This window comes from Melanostigma gelatinosum (genome assembly GCF_949748355.1).
Source record: "Melanostigma gelatinosum genome assembly, chromosome: 20".
In the NCBI taxonomy this organism is placed as follows: domain Eukaryota; kingdom Metazoa; phylum Chordata; class Actinopteri; order Perciformes; family Zoarcidae; genus Melanostigma; species Melanostigma gelatinosum.
Window position 1 is genome coordinate 8,658,589 of NC_136653.1, and position 17,760 is coordinate 8,676,348.

Genomic DNA, 17,760 nt, shown 5'->3' on the forward strand with positions numbered 1-17,760 from the left:
CTAATTAATTGTAGTAACTCATTCTCGCCGTAGTCACAATAACAAGATGTGTGATGGGGAAGAAAAGAAGTTTCAACCGGGCTCACAACTGCAGCTATTATTTACCGCGCTCAGACAGTCCACACATCAGCAAAGCACTGAGGATGGATGTATTTTTGTCTTATTATTATTAACATTAACACGGTAGCTTGCAGTTTTGCACCACATTGAGGTAGTTACTGTACTGACACATGTTGCATGTTTATACACGTTGAGGGCTCACCATTTCCTTTTAAACAAGGATTATTTATCCCCTTTTTAATATTTCATTTTTTGATCACTTCTTAATTTGGAAAGTTAAATATACCCCTGGATTTTGATAGAAATATTCAATAATGCAAAAAGCTTGATGAAAATCGGATAAAATACATTTTAGATATAATCAGCCGCTCATTGTGTCTTTCTTTTAGCAGAAGCTGTCTTGGAGCAGGAATCAAAATAACTTTTTCAGATGCATCACAACCAAAGAAGTCAGTTTTAAACCAATCAGTCCATTTATAAAATACTTGATTACTGATTCGTTTATCTTTAAGTCAGCAGCGTTAGGCCACATAAAACAAATAACTAAGTAACGGCGAGCCAATTGACTGCGTCTTTTGTTTAAACTGCCTCACTTTTCTATCGTTGCGTTATTGTGACCCATTTGTCATGCTTCGCAATTTTAATGAGGGAAGGAGGTTGAAGTGAGCACAACAGGATGACTGAAAATATGCAACAGCCCGGCTTTGGCCCTGCAGGCATGTCCCAGGCCCCCATGGGAGCAGAAAGCAAGTCAGCTGAACATACTTCACTATTGGCAGGGTTTAAAGTGCAGTGGGCCTTACATATGAGGTGAGCACGGTGGATTTAGTCGGCCTGCTAACAGTGGGAGTTTTTGTGGTCAGTTTTATTTCCCCTGCTTGTTTTTAGCCCACCACCCATCACCCCCCTTGTCTACGTCCAGTTCACAGCAGTGTGAGCCTGCTCTATGCCTTTGGGGCAGAATCCTCCCCCTGTCAGTCTGTGCTCGTATCTCCAAATAAAGGATTATTGTGTGTGTTGCAAGGGGGGGGGGGGGGGGGGGGGGAATGCAATAATTGAGTCTAAATAGCCAAATTCATTAATTCAATTGTTGGTCGACAGCAGATCTCTCGACAGTGTAATTAGGAAAGCTAATGGATGGAGGCACGCTAAATCCATCAATGCTAATGGTAATTGCTGTTCGGGAAAGCGACTAGGCTTCACCAACGTGTGGCAGAGGCCGCCGCAAAATCAGAAACAGCCACACGGCATCTAAAAATATGAGTGGCGAGCGGAGTGTAACCCGTGTGGAGGCGACACCCAAAGAGGCCAGCTGGAGGGGCTGCAGCTGGGCCGTCTGGGCGGGGGACTTCCATCTTTTCATCCATCTTTTTTTTTATCTTCCATCCATCCGTGTGGCGGCGAGCAAAGCAATCACGCCCTTCTCCCCTCGCCGACGAGGAGCCACTTCTGAAGCCATCAGCTCTGATTGGTCGGTGGTTTGTCCCGCTGGGTTGGTTGCCCCGTTCCGAGGCCTTCGACTCCTGCAATCATTTTCCGTGGATTCAGAAGTGGAGACACATCAGTGGAGAGGGTGATAGCTGCAGATTTTCTTTTTTCCTGCTCCATGGTCAAGCTTCTGTTTTAACTACGAGGTCCTGACCTTCAATAAAGATTGCAGTGTTAGCAAGTCAATTAATGTTTTCAGGTGAGATCATTAAGACGTAGCCTCGGCTTGTCTGCCTTGTCTGTCCTGGCAAGCTGATGCGGGGGCCATTACAGGAAAGAGTGGACCTGTTGTTCTAGTGCGGGTTCATGAATGTCCCGTGCACAGGGGAGGCAGAGTGGGAGGGAAGGCAAAGAAAGAGAGACCATTTTATTTCAGCAAGGTATGTCCCCTCCAGGCTTGGAAAAAGTAAGTCGGGGATCAGCTTGTCTCGTGCCCCGCTTGTACAAACGTTAATGATGTTTTTCCACAGCCCCGAGTGACAGTTTGTTCGCCGAGACTTGTTAACACGTGAGGTCTCCGGAGTTTTCTGACAGCTGACAACAAAGTCCCTTTCCCTGCTAAGCCCCCTCCGGGCCTCACAGAAGCCGTCCCAAGTCCGTTGTTCAGGCCTCTCCACTTGTGTTACCCGGAGATGTTTTGACATGTGGTAGGTGACATGTTTTTCATGCGATAGCGAGTTGCACTGTGAGAGCCGCTTGAAGAGAAATGCCGGAGAAAAGCGCAGGGTATTTTTTTCTATGCACAGCTCGACCAAAGGGAGTGATGGCAAAGAAAGAGCTCTTGTTCTGGGGGTTTCCACAGCATGCTTGAGCTTATAAATGGTCTGATTAAGAAACCCCACCAATTGTATGAGACTCATACAGTCTGTCATAGTGTTATTCCATTGCCTCAGATTGTATTGCTTTTATGGCGCCATATCAAGCGGACATTTATAGAGGGAGGACAGATTGTTTCCATGGGAAAGCTTCGGGCAATATAACTGTTATATTGTTAGGCTGTTGGTTTGTCGCCTTCTCTTTGGCTTTGCAAGGAGGGCTAATGTTCTCGTTTGACACTGGCGGATTGCTTTCTCTCTGTGCCTGAAGAGAGAAGGCAGGCTAATACATTTGAGTCGGTGAAGCGAAGGTCGTTGAGAATTACATTCACCCCCCTCCCCTCCTCAGCCCACTACCCCTTTTCTTTTTTCCCTGTAATTTCCCCGCTGGATTGGCAAACGCTTTTCACTATTAGCACTGTGGTAGGCAGCTCACTGCGTGTGTGTAATCGACTGAGTGTGTGTGTTGTGGCGTGCTGGTAGGCCCACCCAGACCCGAAGCAGACTAGACCGATAAGTAGATGCATGGCTCAACTGGATTGTGCTGTCATGAGGAATAAGAACAACAACAACAGGAGTGATATGACGTAGAATACCACCACGCTGCCCCCCCCCCCCCCAGTCCCATGCGTTTACGTTGGTCGTGCTCTGGCTCGGCGGCCCACCTTAAGAACGTACACACGTCTTTAGCAACCTGGCTCATGGTGGCAGGGGTTCCGTCGTCATACTCCAGCACCTCGTTGTAGATGAGAGGAGGAATTTAAGCTTAAATTGGGAGGTCAGGAAGACCCCAAAACTGTGGGACCATAGGGGGCTTAAAAGTAGGCCATGTTCTTCTTTTATGATCCTGAATAGAGGTTGTTAACTGTCCTGTCTTCCCTGAGGACGCTCAACCCCTAGAAGCGGGTCCCCACAGGTGTTCAGAGCGATGAATTAGAGGTACATTTAACACCGCTGGCAACAGGAGAGCCTTTTTGCGGAGCCCTCAAACTGCCCCGCCAAGCGTTCGCCGTAATGTCTTCCAGATGATAAGGGCCTGATGGATCTGTGTTAGCAGGGCGAAGCGTGTGGGCCCACTGGCGCAGAACCGCCGGCGTTTTGGCTGACACACCAGTCATTTAGGCACCAATAGAGACATTTTGGAGACGGTGGTCTCTCTCTTTCTCGCCTTGCACAGCGAGGACCCCCGGGGGCGTATTCTCTCTTCCATCTGCATCCTCTCTCCCACTATGCTGCCTTTTACGAGGGCCATCCGATCTGATGATAAAGCACCGGGGTAAAAAAAAAATGCAACAGAGGCTCTGAGGTGAATTATAAGTCTGCTGATAGAACAGAGCAGGGCCACAGGAAGATTGATGCTCTCCGTCGTGAGCTGGGAACTAAAAGATGGAGAGGAGTCAGGAGAGGAATCAGGAGAGGAATCGGGAGAGAAGAGAAGAATCAGGAGATGAGTGGGGGAATAGCATTGTAAACACCACGTGAAACTAGTTTCTTTCTTTTTTACTGTGCTGCAGCTGATAAAGTAACTGAAACAAAGTGGTACTTGTGTGAGCCCAGCCGGGGCTGTTGAGCAGCTGGTGGTCCGGCAACTAGGGAGGAAGATGACCTGGTCTGTAATCACAAGATGGGGAGAAATGAAGAGAGGCCAAACAGCTCGGGCAGGGGATTAAACACAGAAAAGAGGATTTCCAAATTATATGACGAGCCCAAGTAGGGGGGGGAACAAGATCTTTCCTGGACTTTCCTTGATGAGATTTGGGTGTGGATCCTGAAAAGTGGAAAAGCAAAGCAAATGGCTGGCTGTCAAGGCCTACTGGCAATCATTGGTTTTATGAACAGACAGAAGAAGAAGAAGAAGAAGAAGAAGAAGAAGAAGAAGAAGAAGAAGAAGAAGACGAAGAAGAAGAAGAGGAGCTTGATGCATGGTAACAGCTCCATATCACCTCAGATCATTCCAGCCGAGCAGAAAGAGTGAAGTCATCCATCCACCGCACCTCCTCAGGGGACCCAATTTCAAGGAGTGCCACTTCTATCCAGCTCTACATTTAGTTACATTCTGTCTCTGCCTCTCTCTCAATAGCTGACTCTTACTAGTTATATTTTGCATTTAAAAAAATAAACCTGATGATAGCCCTTCCCCACAAATCACCTCTCTTGATTTTTGTTTCGCAAATAGGTCTTATTTTAAATTTGAATCAGGTGAAGGAAACCATTTTTGTGGGGGGAAAAATGTGGTAATTTGTGCGTGTGGATACAAGTCAGGCCCCACCTGAGGGAATTAGCCCCCCCCCACACCCCCCCGAGCCGTCATTCAAAGTGTAAATCACCTTTTTGTGTGAAATTCTCCGCATTAACTGAATTTGAAATCGCTAAGGAGACGTGATGTTTTGACAGTAATTTGGGAATCGAGTAAAACTATGAAAATAGACCCCTTTGCCCGGAAGGCGCATATTTTCTGAGGAAGGGAGGAGGAGACAGAGAGAGCATGTGTGTTCACCGAATGTGCCCGCACACCTGCTGCACATTATACTTGCACACATCAGAATTCATTTCTCGATTTTACCGTGAGCGAATTGTGTTTTTTTTTTATCCATGTGGCATCCTGATGAAGATGGAGGGCCGTCGCAGCGGGTCAGCGGTGTTTGGGCAGGAATATGTTCGATAAGTGGCCCGCAGAGCTCAACAAAGTTGGCGGGACACGGTGCGTTGCGGGCAGTTAGGAAATTGTGGAAACCCGAACCTGAAATCTGCTTTCTGGAGCGGCTCTCGCCCCGTCGCTCACAGTCAAAACACAGCATGGAAAAGTCATCTGAACCATCATGCAAACTCACACACACACACACACACACACACACACACACACACACACACACACACACACACACACACTGATAACCGGAGGCTTTTTAGACCACCCTCGTCGGCCAGTCAGCTTGAGTATTGCATGGCAGATTCCGGAGGCGTGCGTGTGTGTGTCACGGCTCCTCTTCCCAATCCTATTTCAAAGCTGTTTTCCTCTTCTGCTCACAAACTCTACACCGACTCAATTAGGCGGCTGCACCCTTCCATAGCCGTGGGTCTGAAATTCCATTTGAATGTGATGATTTTGTGTGTGTGTGTGTGTGTGTGTGTGTGTATCTTTAACAGCTTTAACACCTGCTCTTTCTATACACCAGCCTCAGCCAAAGGCCAAGATACAATCACTCCCATTTTCTCTCCTACAAGACGCACACGCACACACACCGTCGGTGTTATCTAGTGGTTGAACAGGAGATATAGACAGCTGTTCAGCTAAAGTTCAGTAGTCAAAGCAGTTACATAAACCTGACCTCAGTGCAGCTGGGAGCGCAAAACCTCTGCAGTGCGTGTGGTTGTGTGTGTGTTCTTGCCAGGCTAATATATTGAAAGCATAACCTGCCCACCTGTTCTCTGAGTTTTAACCTGAGACCTCATTAGTACACTGTGTTTTATTTCCACTACATTACCTGCACAACATGCTGTGTTGCTCTGTGTTTGTGTTGGTCGTCTGAGTATGAATCTATGGCATGTGTGTTTATCTGTGTGTGTGTGTCTTCAGACATGAACATGATGTAGTGATTTCCAATAAATCCAATCGATAGGAAGAGCAAAAACAGAACTGAATGAATACCAAGCCTAAAGGGAAAACAACAGTTTTTCTAAAGCACACTGTGACTTACACTGCTTCCCTCTCTCTTGCCTTGCTCAGGTACGACTACGTGGAGGTGCGAGACGGTGTCGACGAGAGCGGTCAGCTAGTGGGGAAGTACTGCGGGAAGATTGCTCCCTCACCGGTCGTCTCCTCCGGAAACCAACTTTTCATTAAGTTCGTGTCTGACTATGAGACGCACGGGGCAGGTTTCTCCATCCGCTATGAGATCTTCAAGACAGGTGGGTGGCCGAGCACAGCTGCAGCTTCACTTTGTCCCAGACAAACCCCTTTACCTACTTTTTTTAAAGCTCCTAGGAACTTTTATTTTGTATTGTTTTTGACGCTCCCTGTGGACAAAAGTGATAGTGTTTCCGAGCACCAGGGTCCCCTTAGAAAACCTCTCATTTTACTGCAGCAGGGTCTTAATGTAGGTCATATGGAGTCTCATAAATAATTAAAAATTCCTCACTGTAACTTTAAATTTAGCAACCTGAGCTCTTAAAATAGCCATAGAGTTCTTCGTGTGAGGTTCGGAAAACATTGCAACAAGCTCTACATCACAAGTCATTTCAATCTGATTTGTCTCAGCTGACACTGTCACGTATACGATGTGTAACACATTAGGAAAACCGTAGGAATAATTGTGATGATGGAGCAAGAAAGATGCTCTCCGTCTAGTTTCATGGTTTGTTTGTGATTTAGTCAAGGCACCAGAGCGTCAAATTATACACTTGCAATATGGCAGGCAATATGCTCCGTTCAAAACCAATGAATCATCGTCCCATATGTTCCGTAATTGTAGCAGTTTTTATCTGGTGTGAATGATTGTACAATAAGCAAGGGCATAATTTGCTGAGCAGTGGTTCGACAAATGTTTTTTTCAAGTGTTGGTTTACCACAGATATCCTCAGGGGATGTCTGTCTTATCAGAACACAGCACCCCAAGAGGAAGGATTTCCTGTTGGGTGATTTCCTTTGGACTGGAAGGAGGAGGAGGAGGAGGAGGAGGAGGAAGACAGCACATATCTGGAGAGTGACTTGTAGGCAGACAGGTGCTACAGACTCCACTTTCATTAATTAACCTTCGCGGCAGTCAATGGGACGGCCCTCCCCGTGACCTCCGAGACATGATGAATGTCCCTGCGAGGTTCCCTCCTTCCTTTTTAATCCGGGCCATGTTGAGCTTGTGTTTGTGTCTCTGGGCTTGCGCGCATCACCATCACGACAGGGCAGCTGGCAGAGTGCGCCTCCGTTTACAAGATCAAAAGCGGCACTCCACCCCGACATGTGCAAGCTCATCGGCATACACTCCCTCTGTCCCCCTCGATAGGCCCATTAAATCAACCACATTCTTCCCATGATTAGCTTGGTGTTTCCCAGCCTCATCTATTAGCCGGGGCTAATTATAAATGAGGCGTGCTAGGGGCCCAGTGGCGATAGGAGAACTGCTGAGCACACTCACAGGGCACTGAGATATGAGCGAGTACATATCGAGCAAGAAATGCGGATGTTAGTGCAGATAGAAGATAGAGAGTCAGGACTCGAGAGTTGGACCTCGATGAGGATCTTTATGGAATTCAAAGGGGACTCAGCACTTGGGAGAATAGGGAGCTCCAGGAGCATCGCTGTAGCTCAAACCCAGGACAGAACCTATTCATCTGGGTGCCCCCCCCCCCCCCGGCGGAGAAGAGCGTGGGTGTGCCATCGCTCCCTATCAGGCCCCTCGTTATGCTCTGAGTTTACTCCGTGTTTTGACTACTGCGGCGCCGGCTACCGCCAAGAGCAGTGCTCTGAGATCAATTAACAGCCCTGTTTGTGAGTGCGAAGCCAAGCAGAAAGAGAGATTCAAAGCTAGTTGATTCGCACAGCTTATCAACGAGCAGGGTATTAGCAGGGTAAAAAAACATTGTGTTGGCTAACACGTGTAACGTTAATGATGATACACAGATGCTCTGATAACGGCTGGAGGAACGGGAGGCTCACGCTCGTGCATGCCAATGAGGGGAAATGCAAAGAATGCAGGCTGTTTATCACCGCGGTTACAGCCGTGGAGATCAGTGGGAGTCAACCTCGGGCACGGCACCGCCTTTCATCTGGGGTTACTTGCAAGCAAACGTCACACGGAAGATAAATATAACCGCATAGCGAACATATGCAAACACTTACTCCCCTCGGGGATCCAGCTTATACAAGCATGTTTACACGTGCAGGTTTTACCCACTTAGACTGTAAACTATGTAAATACACTTTCACACACACTAGGGCTGGGCGATAAATCGATTTAATCGATTAATTCGAATGTGTGCTTTAAGGCGATGTGTTTTATTGAAAATCGAGAAAATCGCCCCCACCCCTCCCCCCCGTTGGGTTCCCGTAGTAGAGTGCGCGCGCATTGTTTACAAACTAAAACAATGGCGGCCAGCAGCTTCACTGCTGGCCGCCGCCGCCGCCACCTCACAACAACAACCCAGCATTTTGGAGACATTCACCAACTGTACTCCGCATGAGAAGAAGAGTGCCCGGTGGAAAGCCATCACGGATGCAGTCGCGATGTATATCGCAAAAGATATGGTGCCCATATACACCGTGGAAAAGCCGGGGTTTATTCACCGTCTCAAAGCTTTGGACCCCAGGTACGTGCTACCAAGCCGTAAACATTTTTCTGACGTTGCCTTGCCTCGGCTGTACAATAGTACACGCCAAAGGATCTCTGCGGAGCTGGAGGGGATGTCATTCTACTCCGCAACAACTGACCTGTGGTCCAGCAGGTTGACCCAGACACCGATCCACTTGACTGGTGGAAGCGTCACCAACTTAACTTTCCAAGGCTAAGTACTTTAGCAAAGAAATACCTCTCTGTGCCAGCTACAAGTGCCCCCTCTGAGAGGCTTTTCAGTGTGTGGGGGGGGGGCATTGTTACATGCCACCGTGCATGCCTGAAGCCAGAGGTAGTAGACAGGCTTGTCTTCCTGGCAAAAAATATTTAGAAAAAACATGCACTACTGTTTAATACTGTTGGTTATGTTGTGAATGCACTTGATTTTGTTTACATGCACTTATTTACTGTGCAAAATATGTTATGTTGATGTTAGATCAGATGTTGCACTTTTGAAAATGTGAATGTTAAAGGGTCATATACATTTTATTTCATGCTGTGTTTGTATCAGTGTATTCAGTTAGAAAAGCTTACTGTAAAAAGTTACATTTGCACAGTTGTTTACAATGGAAGGCTACTATTTAATGCCATTTAATGTTATGTTTAATTTAATTTTATATTTAAATGATTCAGGCAAACAAAAGAGTGACCAAATACTTTTTGTATACTACAGGCACCTTTCTACAATGTTCAGGTTTTGTTTGCACTTTATTTTTATCAACCTACTTGGGAAAATCATCACAAAATAAAAGAAAAAATTGTTTTCAACAGCTTCTGTCATCTGCAAAAAATTTTGGGGGAAAAAAATCGATTTAAATCGTGAATCGGATTTTTTGTAAAAAAATCGGAGATTTTTTTTTTAGGCCATATCGCCCAGCCCTAACACACACACACTTCAGCACGCTGGCGTTCGAAGCCCTGGCTTTCATCAACAGTAGCCTGCGAAGTGTCTAATTGGAAGAGAGCAGGTTGTTTTGCGGCTCTCTCTGGCTGCTTCCGCGTCCGTCTCTACCCCACTCTACTCCTCAGTCCCATCCAACCATCTTAATTAGCATGGGCAATTTATTTTATAGCCTGCAAATTGGCAGCCGCGCTCCGCTGGCTGAAGTCTGGCAGGAGACGGGAAGAGCGTAGTAGTAGATGGTGGGGGGGGGGGGAAGAGATGGAGAAGCGGGCTAGATGAGGGATAGTTGTGCTGAAGGGAGCTCCAAGATTAGCAAGCTGGTTGTGTTTGTGTGTGTGTCTCTGCGGAGGCCTTCGACTTTATAAAATGGTTCATAAAACAAAAAAATAAAAGCTGGGAAAACTATGGCCTGGACTTGATAAACCACCACCAGTATGATGAAAACTCAGGAGAGTAAACTGGGATGAGGCCGGGTTACCCTCCATCAAGATCCTGGTGCTGTAGCAGAGGACCAAAAGCTGTGTTTATCCCGTCATCTGACAGTATCTCTTTTAAAATCCTCGAGTGTTTCTGAAAAAGATCCGTCTTCTTAAGTACACATGCACAACATATGTTTTCCCTTAACGGCTCTGCGTTAGCTTTGAGCCACATCAAGGCTGGCCGAGGGCCCATTGAAGTGGGCAAGGAGATAGAGCTAGTGACGGCCCTCCCTCCCTCCCACCCACACACACATACAGGCTCATCCCCGTCTCCTCACGATTACTCAGCAGGATGACTAAGTCTATTGGACGGAGGCCTGCATAACGCTTAAAAACACCGTCTTTTCACGCGACAGCCCCGTTTATCATGTCACTGTGATGCGGGCCCTTTGACTCGGAGCACGCACCTGTGAAAACACTCTCAAGGTGTGCGTGTGTGTGTTGGGTGGGGCCTAATAGGACACGCTTTGCTTTCATGGACGGCACGCCCTGATGGCATAGGTCACATCTGGCATGGAGACGTACTGTCATCACACACACACACACACACAGCCCTCATGGAAACCTAAGACAACAAATCTCTTTAAGGGGAGCCAGAGGGAGACTGTGAGCCCCCCGGCCCCCCATCCCATCAGCACTGTGTCATCCCTCAAGCAGCAACGTCACAGGCACAGTCAGAGCGCTAAACAGCATGTCAGTAATCCAGTGCCTCGGGGTGTGTGTAAGGGTCAATGTAAACCTCCCATTTTCCATCTGTCACAGTGAGGGACACTCCGCAGGCTTCAGGTTAATATTTGATTTCGTGTTGAAAGAGTTAATTCTCCACCGACCATTAACCCCTCCATCCGCGTGGCATGCGGACAGAGTGGAGGGGAGGGAAGGGGAGGTATGAAGGGTGGTGGAGGGTTGTGATCTGGGCTAATGATCAGCCGGAGAGCAACATGGAACATAAACAGTGGTGATTTAGTTAGCGCTCCAAAAACAACACCTTCAGCCCCTTTGGCTCCGGCCTCTAATAACCCGGAGAGACGAAAAGATGGAGAAAAAAAGAAAGAGAGAGAGAGAGAGCGAGATTAAAAAATGAAAATAGCAAGAGGCTGTCACATTTAACACCAGTTCCTTGGCGCAATGTTGTTGTAGTGATTAACGCCCAGTCTCTGGTCCGCTCTCGGCACTTTAAAGCAACAGCTTAATAGAGACATAGAGGACAAGTCATCAGGGAGACTAACAGTGGAAAGGCGCCCCACTCCATTCATGTTGAAACCATATTTATTTAAGATTTGTATCGATCTCTTAACACTTGCAAAGACTGAAATCAGATCCCCATTAAATATAATTTCGCCGGTTGTGGCTTGACGTGTTAAACCAACTCTGATCGCTCAGTCGGAGTGACATCTGTTTACTCCCCCCTCCAGAGGAGAGGGGGGGCTCAATGTAAACTAGAGTCCATTACTCCCAGTAAATCTTTGAGTGCCTGCTTTGAGGTTGCCGGTAAATGTTCAAGGTTACTTCTTTTTCTCTCCCTCAACTTCCTGTCGTAAACTCAGCTGTTTGTTTTCAAGCAGTGGTTCAGACTACATCAGGCCGAACTGATTTTCTTGGATGAAAATGGGACAATCTAAGTGTATGATCCCTGTGAGTCTTACCTGAGTCAAACCTTTCATATTTACAAAACCCTTCCTGTTTCCAACCCCCTTCCTATTGGGACGACAAATACGCCTGCAACGGCGACAAACACTGCGATAAAACAGAGGGTGAAGAAGGGGCAGGGATGTGGCTTCGGTACGGATGCTGCCACAGGAAAACACGACTGCTATCACCGAAAGCCTCTCGCGCGGACATCAGCACAATGCATCCTGGGTATATAGCAAGGGAGAGCTTGGGGACGGAAGCCTTTTCCAGCGTGGAGCCACTCGATAAAAGAGATCTGTCGGACGATTATCACGCCGGTGGGAGCGACCCCAGAGCTCTGTCTTCTCGCACCACTCTGTTTTGTTTGTGATGTCTTGGCTCTGTCCGTTCCTTGACGCAGCCAGGCACACAAAGGCTGACGATGGGGGAGTCTGTCCTTTTGGCTCGGCCTCAGTCATCATAATTCGGAAAGAGTGCAGAAACAGGAAGACCCAATGGTGATGGTGGTGAAATAAGTATCTATACATACATTTCACAAATGCATTCATTTATTGTAGTGTCCTCAAATTGTAAGACTGAGCTTAATCCTGGCAACATTTTATGGAACATTTGCATCAGTCCAGGCGTTATATTCGTCTATTGCCTGAATTCAAAGTGAACCAGTCCCGAAGACCAAATCTGTTCCGGCCAACTGCTGAGCCGAGATAAGGGTCATGATGGAAGCTGAAGAAATGGATGGAGAGCGGAGATCTGAGCCAATATCCACAGGAAATTCAATACGCCAACCTGAATTGAACTTTGGATACTGCAGCTGTCTAGAGCACTCGGGGACTCATGGGCACCTGTTATTTTCAAAGAAGTGGCTCCCATCTATAGTTGTTCCCCCCCCCCTCCCAAAAAAAACTGTCTGACATCTCTCCACAAATACGGCGAGGTAAAGTGCAGAACTGCAGCATCCGGCAACCCTCTCATCTCGGCGAACGCTCACACTCTCGAGAAAAACCCTACATTTTCCGGGGGTAAATACGAGGGGAAGCTGTGAAATTAATGGCGCCCACTGTTCTCGAAAAGCCACACTTTAGCGGCAGCACTAAATGTCAGCTCTCTTTAGAGTCAGAACGCCGCTCGCCGCAGCTTTCAACTTGGGGAAAGGGAAAATCAACATGGCTCTCGCTCCCTTCACTCACTCCTCTCCGGTGGACAGGCTGAAGTGGGCCCGATGGTCCTGAATTAGGGGCCCAGCGAGGAGCTTGAGTGACAGTGGAAAAAGCAGTTTGCCACATTTATTTAAGCTACAATGACTGTAGCGCGCAGGCTCTATCTAGCGATAACTCCCTGCAATTTTGGTTTCGATCGGCCCCATCTGCGCCCATCACGCCGGCTGTCAGACTGCATGAAAATGACATTATCCTGTGCACATTTCTGCCACTAATGGCTCCAAATAATTGCCCTCGATGACAGTAGTCCTCTTCTTTTTTTTTTCCTGAGTTTGTATGTGTTTGTGTGTCAAGCCCAGCTTGGCGACAATCTGGCCCAGTGCTTGAGCATGCATAGTGAACAAGTATTTATGTCTCTTTCTATCACTCTCTGAAAAAAATCTCCTGCAGCTGTTGGCGTCAATTTTTTTGATCACACGTCAGTCATTCTTAAAACTTAATCTTGTGCTCATGATGCTTCGAGAAGTGGCTAACGTGGGAAACATGTTACTGCTCCTCAGCTGGAAGGCAGCTCTCCCGGGAAGCTGTGAATAAATATTTTGACTTTCGCTTGTGTAAAATTGCGTGTGCGTGTTGATGTATGCGCAGTCATTGCCCTCGCCCTTCCATCCCTGATGCTGTAATTCTGCCTGAGCACCTCTCACATGTTTCACAGGCGTGTCCTGGTATGTGTGTGTGTGTGTGTGTGTGTGTGTGTGTGTGTGTGTGTGTGTGTGTGTGTGTGTGTGTGTGTGTGTGTGTGTGTGAGAGACGGGTTTTTTGCACAGTGAATCAAGCTGTTTATTCATCGCTCCCTGATTCTGGTGACTGAGGCCTTTCACTAATGTTTATGCTCAAAGTCCAGATGTTCCAGGAGTTAATGATGTAACACACACACACACATAGGGACGAAGGTGTTTGGATGTTTGTGCCCATGAGGGAATGAAAAAAAAAAAGCAGCTAGAGGAGGGTTGAGAGACCCAGATGTAGCCTCAAGTAGAAGAACTATCTAGGTGGTCCCTGGTCCCGGGGCCATAAACTGTCCTCCATTCAATAGACCAGCTGGGGGGGCAGAGCTTCTCAACACCAACCACACAAAGCCTCGTTGAAACCGATCACTTAACCAACAGTCATTCAAAAGAATCAGAAGAATCCCTGTTGTGTCTCACCTTCTGACTCCCCCCTCCCCGCAGGTCCAGAATGCTCCCGGAACTTCACCTCCAACAGCGGTGTCATGAAGTCACCCGGTTTCCCAGAGAAATACCCGAACAACCTGGACTGCACTTTCATGATCTTCGCCCCCAAGATGTCCGAGATCACCTTGGAGTTCGAGAGCTTCGAGCTGGAGCCCGACCCGACGCCCCCCAGCGGCGTGTTCTGCCGCTACGACAGACTGGAGATCTGGGATGGCTTCCCTGGAGGTGAGCAAGCGCTGCTGGTTTCGGCCGTAGTGCCATTGTGCGCTTTTTATTTGTCAAACTACCAGAAAACATCAATGCTGTGATAAAATGATAGCTGTAATCCCACTGCTAAGAAATCCGCTGTCCTGCAGAAGCAAAAGAGAAAAGATAGATCATTATTTTCTCACTGCTTTTTTGAATGAACAGCTTTACACAAAATGACGGCATTATCCGGGCCAGTGGGCTAACTGCTTGAACCAGACTTGGCAGGGGTCCAAGAGTCTGTCGGCATGAGCGTAACTCTTAGTCATCGCTCAACACCATCCACTTCATGGTTACGAGAGCCTCCCGTCCTTCCTTTTTCTCTCACGCATTTGTTCAACTGTTCATTTGGGAATCCGAGGTCTAATCTAGGCTATGATATTTTTGCTTCTCTGACGCATAGAAAACTGACTCTGAAAGGAGATTTCCTTCAGAGGCTTCCTTTAGTTTCCCACAGGAGAGAATTTAAACTGAACCAGCTTGGTCCTGATGGGAGCGAAGGGCTCTCGCGCAGATTCGGACACACGATAAAACATTGCCAAAAAATAGCATTTTCAAATCTGCAGGTGAGAGACAGGGTGAGAAAGGGAGCGCCTGTGTTCAAAGCGATGCCTCCACGGCCCCCGAGATGAGGCTTTGAACTCAACGAGCGAAATAACCTCTTGAAGTGTTGTCGTTTTTCTCCCGGCCATTCAAACGTGGGGCGCGGACGAGATGAAAGCTTTTTCTCGCCCATCAGCGGCTGAAAATTGAAAGAACATCAGTATGCTCTGCCGCGCCGGTGCAAGTGATAAGGTTGAAGTGTAAATCACCGCGCCCAGAGAAGTGTGTTTACTCGGCGTTCAATATTCTCTGAGCTCGCATTTCCGTAGAGTTGACCTTTGATTCCAAGAAGTATTTCCATAATTCATTTTTAGGTTCTCTCCTAGAGGTGGTTTAATTTCAAAGATTTGTGTTGATTAAGGAGACCCGCAAAAGCTCGGGGAGCTGAGAATATGTCACATTATTATCACCTTTTAATTCATCTTTTTTGTTACGAAACAGTACCTCTGGAATCTGGGAGAAAAACTTCAGACTTTTTCAAATTCAGGGATTTCTCAGTATGTATGACACAAAAGTAGCAGAATAAGACACATCGGAATCTCTTTTCTCCAACAGCGAGCCTATTCACTGGAAACTGCCTCTTCGGACTGACGTGGGCTCACACCCTTCAGGTGTTGTTGTGTGTGACAGACAGCCTTGTATAAAAGAAAATAAGCCATGCGAAGAAAAAAGTGTGTCAGCTTTCGCCAGGTGGCTCTCTGTGGTGCCTGCTGGATCGATAGTGCATTAGCACGGAGGCATGCTGGCCGTCAGGGCGTGCAGGGATGGGAGATGTCCGGGCAAATACGGGCCCGCGTGGGACAAACTGGAGTATTCGCGCCTCGCCGGACAGGTGCTGCGTAAGAACGGCCCCCACTACCTCGTTCCTCTTCCCATGAGGAATGGAGAGCCAGGCAGGACGCAGACTTCATCGCGAGGCTCTTTAAAATTTCATAGCGCTGGGGAGTCATGCAGAGAATCCGGGAGATGGCATTTTTATGTTCGGCCAGGGCCTTAGCGGGTTTAAAAGCACACATAGATTCTCACGCAAGCACCTGGGTTAGGGAGATTAATCGGAGCTCTCACACCCCCATCACACCCCCCCTTTACCCCGTGAGTCCCCGCTGCCCGGCCTTTGCCTTTCATGTGTAAGAGCTGGGCTGAAAGTGGCATGTTTTGGATGACAGGAGGCCACGGGGAGGCAGGCCTGTCACTCGCCGCTGATCACAGCACTACTAATCACAGATAAGCTGCAGGTCCTCACACACACCGGCGGTAACACACACGCTCACATGTGCTCACAGCGCACATCAGAGACGCAGGGCAAGGTCACTGTGCTCCCTTGCCCCCCCCCACACCCCATGTTACCCAACCCCATGTTTCTCCCATGCCGCTCTATCTCCCCCTAATGTCCCTCCACCTCCCGTTCCCTGTCCCTCCCACTTTCTCATTCCACTCAGACTGCTCAGTGGAACATGTCCCTCTTTTGCTTTTATTGCTTTCTCTCTCTCTCTCTCTTTCTCTCTCTTTCGCTCTCTCTCTCTCTTTTGATGCCCCCCACTCATTGACACACTAGTTTTCACACATCCGTGGTCGGTAGTTAAACCCTTGTGTGACATGGCTGCGGCACACAAACAAATATTGAGTTAACCCAAGTCTAACCCGACTAACAGTGTTTGTGCTTCTTTCCCCTTTCTCCCTCCAGTCGGTCCATACATCGGGAGGTACTGTGGGCAGAACACGCCAGGCAGGATCATCTCCTACACGGGCATCCTAGCACTGACAATCAACACCGACAGCGCCATCGCTAAGGAAGGCTTTTCGGCCAACTTCACCGTGATCGAAAGGACCGTTCCGGAGGGTGAGCTGGCATTAAAAACACTGAAAATCAGACAGATGGGGATGTAAAAACAATCTGTATATTGTGGTAGTAATCAAGATGAAATCACGATCCACATTTGTTCAGTGGAAGACAATCTGGATGTGATGAGCCTGAATTGAACCTGGGTAGTTGAAGGCAATAAAGTGACCCCCCTGGGGAATATTACTAAGACTAAGTAGCAGATGTTGTCTGCAACTGAAGCCACAAATGCTCCCATTATGACAAATTCCCACCCGTTTAACAGAGCTGAAGAGTTATTAAATAAACACCTACTTCTTTTTAATTTGGGTCTGCCTCCCGTGGTTTACAAGACCCACACATTTACACACTGTGAGCCCAGACGGGCTCCAACAGGCAGCTTCCCCACCAGCAACCACCCCGGACACGCAACCCCTAGGGCTTTTACATGCAGCGCCGTCATCGCGGGGCTCGACCCCCTGACCCCATTCTGCAAAAAGCTCCGGCTAAACATGTCATTAAGGAAGACGAGCGCTGGTAGGAGTCATAAATCTGTCCAGGGGCTAGACCACCCCAAGCGAACACAGTCAGTCTTTGAATAGCGATGGAGATGGATGACGTTCAACAAACCTACTAATCGTCTCCAAAAAGGTCTTGCCCAAAGGAAAAGACAGGCACTGAGCACACACACACACACACACACACACACACACACACACACACAAGCTCACACGCTGTGAGGCCCCGCCTCACAGCAACGAGCGATGACGACTGGTGTAATTTCTCTTCAGTTTCGTTCGAGTTACTTGACTCGCTTTATTCACACATCTAAAATCAGATTACGTAAAATCACCTTTTCACATTCCCCATTAAGAGGCATGGTTAATTATCTGACCCCTGATCAGTAAATATCTTCATTTGCATGAGTTGCTCGGTCTTACGTCACCGAGCGAGACGCAACCCAGATAGCAGAAAAATCTCCAAACTGGAAGCTTG

General features: G+C 47.8%; 1 protein-coding gene across 3 annotated transcripts in view; it reads left to right on the forward strand.

The window, feature by feature from the left end:
• The window catches only part of nrp1a (neuropilin 1a), a 58,141-nt gene that overhangs the window by 12,742 nt on the left and 27,639 nt on the right, over positions 1 to 17,760 (forward strand). For all 3 annotated transcript variants that reach the window (XM_079292011.1, XM_079292013.1, XM_079292012.1), the window contains 3 exons: positions 6,091 to 6,272; positions 14,094 to 14,321; positions 16,630 to 16,785. In XM_079292011.1, the coding sequence (XP_079148137.1) occupies positions 6,091 to 6,272; positions 14,094 to 14,321; positions 16,630 to 16,785 (566 nt within the window). The remainder of the gene's footprint in view (positions 1 to 6,090; positions 6,273 to 14,093; positions 14,322 to 16,629; positions 16,786 to 17,760) is intronic.